The 7,484-nt window shown below is 38.4% G+C and overlaps 1 protein-coding gene and 1 pseudogene across 1 annotated transcript; both read right to left on the bottom strand.

The window, feature by feature from the left end:
• Window positions 1–66: 66 nt before the first annotated feature.
• Window positions 67–1,228, bottom strand: LOC112090477. The gene is made up of 2 exons (XM_024161838.1): window positions 914–1,228; window positions 67–828 (listed from the first exon to the last, which is right to left on the bottom strand). Exons 1-2 carry the CDS (start codon window positions 1,226–1,228, stop codon window positions 67–69), a joined length of 1,077 nt encoding a protein of 358 aa, XP_024017606.1.
• A 3,223-nt stretch (window positions 1,229–4,451) lies between these two features.
• LOC112090476 lies at window positions 4,452–5,495 on the bottom strand (annotated as a pseudogene).
• Window positions 5,496–7,484: the final 1,989 nt, after the last annotated feature.

The following is a 7,484-nucleotide window of genomic DNA, read 5'->3' as shown; positions in this document are numbered from 1 at the left end:
AAAAATAACATGTTCAATGAAGTCTCTAGAACGGTGGTAACAAATAAAATGAATCAAATAACAGTATCACATATGCGAAGAACCATCCCTTCCACGTGGCATTGTGTAGTTGGGTCTCGAGAACGGTGGCATGAATGGTTGAAATGGGGAAGTGGACTGGCCGAATGTGTTGCCGTGTGCAGGGGTCGCTTGCGTGTTTGGCTGAAAGTACGAGGCCGAAGGCATTTGTTGTGGCGGCGGAGGAGCAACTTGTTGTCCGGTACACTGCTCCATAGTCTGCTGAATCCACACAAGCCGATGGTGTTCTGGCATATGCAGGAATGGACGCTGCCACCTAGGCTCCATAGTCATTAAGTTGAACATGAAGAGATACTGTTCCTGAGAGATGTCCAACGTTGCCAATAAATCCATGCATTGATCCTGAATGTTTTCAATCTGAGCCGACATGTTCGCAGATGCACTTACACCGCGCGACCGACTGCTTGTTTCTATCGAATTCACGAGGTGATCCACGGCACGCTCCATATAGCTAGGCGACGCTCTACGAGAGCTATGACTTGACCGTCGACGTACTACTCGCGGTGGTGAGTGTGCATGTTGTCTGCGGCTTTCTCTATGCATGCCATGTCTTCTATCTGTAGGCGGAACATCGTCACCGTCGTTGAAACTAGTTGTTCCTCGCTCAGTTGGGTTGCTGGACCTATGTGGTGGAGCATCATCTTGACCATACTCAAAGGCCCCATTTGCCCGAGTATTGGCAAACGCGCAATAATATAGATCGTAATCCAACAAGGGCTTCTTCCTCGCCCTTTCAACCTCGGGATGGATCTGTATGGATCGGTAAATGGAGCAACAAATATTAATACAACAGGTGTCACATTTCTGTAAATGACATATACTATTAGAAACTTACACTGCTAAATTGCTGCCAATACTCGTCAGTGCAAGTGGGTTTCTTTTGAATCGGATCCCATCCAAGTCCGGTGGCAGTGCGAAGTAGAAACTCAGCATCAAACGTTTTCTTCAGTCTACTGGCTTTTTGTTTGACTTTGTCCCAAGTTAGGGGAACGGTAAAATGCTCACTTAGCTCCGCCGCCCATTGTGTGTATTTATCTCGGTGAGGGGTGGTACCTACAGAGTTCAATAAATTGAACTCACCTAGCCGTTTAAGCAGTTGTTCCTCGGCTTCCGGGCTCCAATTTACATCTCTATCTCTCCTTCTCGCCATCTATGTATTGACAATACCATAATGCCAGCAATACGTATGTACATAGATACCATAATGGCAGCAATACGTATGTACATAGCATACAAAATTCATTTAATGAGCTCGGATGTTGGAAGGAGGCTCAGATTTGTGTAAAGGCCAGTCATCGTCCTATTATGGAGCATTATCCAAGGCTAGGACAGTTAGGCTACCAAGGTTTATGTTCAATTACTCTTACTGGTAGGTTTCTCATACACTTTATGCCATGATGTTATGCATAAACCGGCAACCAATATGCTGCCTAAGGTTTAGCTAATGTCTCCATATTGATCAAGCAAGGCATTGAAAGTGAATTAAAGCAACCATACCAACGAAGAGTAATGGGATAAACCGGCAACCAACCACTAACCCAGCCACAGAATATCACTCGACATACGGGACTAGGCCATTAAATACAATTATATCATCATAGCCACGGAGAATTGCAATCTAGAAACTGAAAAAACCAGAAACAGTTTCTGTTTTCTTTTCCAGAAACTGCACAGCAGGATTTACAAATGTACATATGAAAAGAATATTCAAAAATGATGCCAAATAATGTAAGTATAGAACGATGCACATAGAGAACATTCTTAACAGATGAACAAGGTACGTAATGTAGCTAACCTAGCAGGTGTGTGTGGACATAAGCATTCACAGCGTTTGATGAAGTCTAGACGCTGAAATCACCGGAAACAGGTTCTGGTTTTTTTTTCCAAAAACTGAACAAAAAGAGGTTCCAACAACTAGTGCCCCGATGAAGTATAGAGGCTGAAAGCACCAAAAAAATAACCAGCACAAGCCACTGTTTTTCCAACATTACCAACATAGGCAAAAAAGGCCCTCTAGATACTGTTCTCTGGATGCAATATAGAAGAGAGATCACTAGAAACAAGTTTCTGTTTTTTTTTCCAGAAACTAGCTTACGGTAGGGTGAAGATGGGTAAATTGGTGACCGGCAAACATTTAGGACTGTTAGAGATCAACAGGGCACATCAAAATGCAAATGACATATTCCACAATCTCAAAGGGGTTGCAACAGACTAGTGCCCCGACGGAGTATAAAGGCTGAAAACACCAAAAAAACACCAGAACAGCCACTGGTTTTTACACAATACGAACATAGCCAAAAAAATGGCAGCGGGTGAACTGATATCTCAATGCAATCTAGAAGAGAAATCACTGGAAACAGTTAAAGTTTTTCTTCCAGAAACTACAAAACAGGGGTCCAACATACTAGTGCTCGATGAAGTATAGAGGCTGAAAGCATATGAAAAAATCACCAGAAATGCCAACGTAGGTTCACGGAGATGCCATCTAGAAGAACATGTTGGTTTTTTTTTCAAAAACTAACAAAAAAGGGTTCCAAAATACAAGTGATCCGATGAAATCTAGAGGCTGAAATCACCAAAAAATTTAACTACAAATGTTTTTTTTTTTTTTTTTTGCCAATAGAAGAACATGTGAATTCACCAATACTAGTGCTCGGATTTGGGTCTAGAAACCACCACAAATATTTTCCATAAACTGAACACAAGGTTTTGGAAAAAACTTACCGAATTCGAGCCTATGGATGAGGAGATGTGGTTCCCTTGGAGATTCCCCAAATGTGAGGAAGGGATAGCAAGTCCGAGGTACCGGCGACGACAGAGGTAGAGGACCAAGGATTGACGTCTCGGCTGGATAGTTTTACGGCATGCACCGTTTCCTCTACATCGAAGGAGGAGGTTTACCCACCTAGGTCGCCGCACCGACGTTGTCCCAACAAATCTCCCCGTTTTGAAGGGGTAACAGTAGACGACAATGGTAGAGGAAGGGGGTGACGGTACATGCGGAAAGGGGGTCGATGGTGTCTGCGGCGGATTTGAAATCCGGAGATTGGGGGAAAATAAGGCAACGGATTGAGGGCTTCAGAAATCGATGAAGGTTGGAGGACTAAACCCGGTTTCGAATCAAGGATACAGGAGAACCACGTGATTGCAGTGTAGAAAAGCTGAGAAAGAACAAAGCTTGCAACGGGAAGTGCAGGAATCTGCACTGTAGATGTGCAGAAAAATAACTCAAGTGGCAGGGGGAAGGGGAACTCAAAAAACGGGGAATAACTCGAAAAAATTTTTGAGTTCCATTTCGAGTTTTTCTTCTCCGAACATGAACTTGGGCTTGGAATCATAACTCGAGTGGGCTTTCTCGAGTAAACCGGGTAAACCGAACAACCCCTAAATTACCGGGCTCAATAGAATAGTAGCTGCGTAGGTTCCACTTTTTAGAGCGTTCAACAAAGCTCTGAATTAGAATTATTTTAGTATTATATATGTCAATTTAACCCCCGTTTATTTCACTAATTTAATTTAATTCAATTCAATTTGAACAGTAAACACAGTTAAACTCGTATCTAATAAGTATGCAGTTTGAATTATATTCTCTATTTAAACTGAGTTAAAATATTAAAGCTCATTTGTTTGTTGCGTTAAAAATCATATTTTTTTATTTTGCTACATTATTTTTCTCTCACAAAAAATTTAAATTTCAAATGCCAAAATCAAGAATCACTGGTTTAAACGCACAAACCAAATGGACCCTTAGAGTTCAATTTTCTCCTTAAGTTCAACAATTCAAACTATTTTTAAATAGTTAAAAAGTGTTCACTATTTATGCTTTTCACACCTACCAAACACAAATTTAAATTTTATTCCATATTCAAATTAAAATTATAATTGCACATCCAAGTGCCAATTCGAACTATAATTTAAATCACACAGTTTAAATTTTTATGTTCAAATCAATAAAATTCGAACCAGCAAACCAAAAGGGGCTTAGTTTTAGATCCTAATAGAAACTAATAAGGAATAAACACCAATGTTCTATGAGATATTTAAGCAATATACCACAGTTTTTAAGGTTGGTTTGACTTTTACCGTAGGTATTAAAATTATTATAAAATATACCACATTGACATCATTTAAATTTTATGTACTGAGTAAAATTATACTTGTGCTTTTATGCATTTCATTCAGTATCTTTGAATTTTGTAAGAGTTTTGTGCTCTTTCATGTATATGTTTGCGATTTTTATGGATTTTATGATTTTTAAGTATCTTTTAAGCCCCATCCAAAGTTACTTCTACCGCAAATCTTCCCCCTTATCAATGACAAGAAAGGATTGAGGCCGTGAGGGATCAAATGTCATCAAGATTTGAAGACGACTCTCAGTATGCCGAAGTACGCTTGACCAGCTTCTCTTTCAGGAATTGCAGTACATGTTCGTGTTTCCAGTTGTCGATCCTGCAACAGGCCATTAAGTTTTTCTTCGATGAGTTTCGATAGAAATTGGGTACAAACTCACTAACCATAACAAATGTAAAACATAATCTAAAGGATATGACCAAAATAATAATTGAAAACTAACACTAGGCATAAAAAGATGGACCACAGGCTATGTACTATATTGTTATCATGTTTTATCTCTAGGTAATGTTTGCTTGGCTTCTAGAAGAGGCTTTCCTTCTCATTATAAAATGCCGCCATGTAGAACATCTGGGCAGACTTGATGAGTATTAACTGACTACATATAGACTCTCTCTCTCTATCTCTCACTACTTCCCTCTTTTCCTCTATTTCTCTCCTCTCCTCTGATTCTCTTTTGGTTCAGCATTATAATCTTTTTCAGAAAGCTAGAGAAACTGTTTATATAATTTCAATCTAGCATTAGACTACACGAGCCTAAAGCTCAAAAAAAATTCTGCATTCCATTCTCATCCAAATTGAAAAACATAAGACAAATTGATTTGGAAATTCTTACCTAATTGTTTCCTTGTGTTGGCCGGCATCGTCGAGCATGATCAATTTTGGCGGTGAACCGAAGGGAACCGATCCTTCTCTTCTTCAATGAAACCAACAATTTCAGGATAGAAAACCAGTTTCCTCATGCAGACCTCCACTATGGCACCAGAATAGGTAATCTGAAGTACAAAATAGTTTTTCCTTAGTCAATTCTTTCTTTCTTTCTTTCTTGAAATAAAGTACAAGATAAAATAATCCCATACAAAATATGAGAAAAACAAAAAAGTGATAGTAATATCATATTCAAAATGTTAGTCTCAAGAACAACCAGATTTAGAACTAAAGCATGTTATCAACTTCCAAATGGTTATGTGATAAGTCATGCATACCTTGCTTGTAGAATCATCAGAATCTTCTGCGCAACACTTTAAACAGTCTGATACCAATTCTGCAACAAAAACTCGGAGCTTTTAGCACTCTTTCAGTCATGCTACAAGTAAAGGGTACAAGTCTCATGAAACTTTACATCGATGGGCCAATTTGACTCTGATGAACAAGTCAAAACATCAAGACACTAGCCATTCATTATATAATTAAGAGAATGAATAGTCCTGCAAAATTAAGGAAATCATATGATTTCGTAGCATCTTAAATCGAAGTTTCATTTTTCCACTAAGTTGAAACAAAGCCACCCTCTTTATGGCGACAACATAACTAGTAAAGTGATTTCTGGAGGAAAATTTGGTCTTTCACCCTTTTTTGGTCAATTAGTCCCTGAATTTTAATATTCCTTTTAGCAGTTTCGGTCCCTATAGCCATAAGATCGACAATGAATTAGTAAAATTTCGTGAAGACAATCACATGAATTTCGCGTCATGTCTTAGAAGTTTAAAGAAACCGTCGCAATACTACTTTTCCTCCATCTTTACCTTTATACGGATGTAATGTTTATCCCACAATAAGCGCAACCTTCAAACATCATTACAATTTTAAAACTTGTTAATACTTACTTGTTGTCCCCGAATAAGGCTACCCAAGAGGGGGGGTGAATTGAGTTTTGAATATTTTTCTAGAGTTTATATGATTCTTCAAAGATTAAACTAAATATAGACAATTAATTGAACAAAGAACCTTTAACAAACACTTGGTGTACAGAAAATTATGTAAGTTAATACAATAGCTCAACCACTTGATTTACATGGAATAGACCAATCTAATATGATAAAAAGAGTTCAATAAATTTATCACGATGAGTTAAGACAATCAATGTCAGCAATTAAATTTGAAGTGCGAAAATTAAAGAGATAGAGTTAGAGAGATGCAAACGAGATTTATAGTGGTTCGACAAATGAATTTGCCTACATCCACTGTCGCCGAGATATTCCGCCTCTCGACCTCTTTCACTATTCGATCGACTTTCCGGCACGATCACTCCTCTTACAAGAAGGCGAATCTTTCTACCCGAGGCTTCGCCTAACCTCTTACACAATGTCGATTTTTCACGGAGATCGATCAACCAAGTAACCCAATACCAAAGTAATGATTATGAGTAATGAAGCACTTAGTTTCACTCTCCTAACAAAGGTTTTACACAATTTGAAATCACTAGGAGATGATGAACTCACACTATCACAATATAACTCAAGTTAGGCTCAAATGTATGTGAGAGAGTTAAGAATTTTGAGAAGATGATGATTATGTGGACACAAAGGAGAACTCTCTTTTAGATTTATGAAACTTTGAACTCGTTCTCTGTTTTTCACAAGGATAGCTATTGAGAAAAAAATGGCTTTTCTCTATTTAAACTCTTTTACCAACGGTCATATTTTTGCCCGTTTACCCAGTACCGGTCGACCGGAGCGGTTGACCGGTTGATACAAATTTGAATTCATGCTGTTCAACATTCTTACGGAGTGTCTGTTGAACAGAACCGGTCGACCGGAGCGGTTGACCGGTTGAGGCATCACCGGTCGACTGGTGCATTTAGCCTTCTCTGTCACCGGACGACGTAGGTCGACCGGATGATACTTAATTTGCCTCAAATCTTCACACATTTGTACTTTTAGGCCAAATGTCATTATGCACTAAGTTTAGTCTCATTTTTAAAGAATAATGTGAGTGTGTGCATGAGCCAAAACAAGAATTAATCATGACAGTATGAAGTCAAAATCAAATACAAGACTAAGGAGATATTAAAAAAAAACTATTAGTACTTGTCCAGTGTTTGCTTGCTCTTGATCTTTGATATTTTAGCACTTCAAGCCTTGAATTCCTTCTTCAATTTGCATTTGTCAATCTTGAATGTATTTGCATTGTATTCCTCAAAATGCTTCTTGAGTTGATTTATAACAATAATTACGCTAAATACACAACTCAAAATAGAATCATTGAGACATAATAAATTGTGTTTGTGATCATCAAAACATGAGAATATTCAACCTTGGGCCAACAATCTCCCC

Source organism: Morus notabilis, unplaced genomic scaffold (assembly GCF_000414095.1).
Source record: "Morus notabilis unplaced genomic scaffold, ASM41409v2 Scaffold3266, whole genome shotgun sequence".
NCBI classification, from domain to species: Eukaryota; Viridiplantae; Streptophyta; class Magnoliopsida; order Rosales; family Moraceae; genus Morus; species Morus notabilis.
The sequence above is the reverse complement of the archived record's forward strand: the minus strand, read 5'-3'. Positions and strand labels throughout refer to the sequence as shown.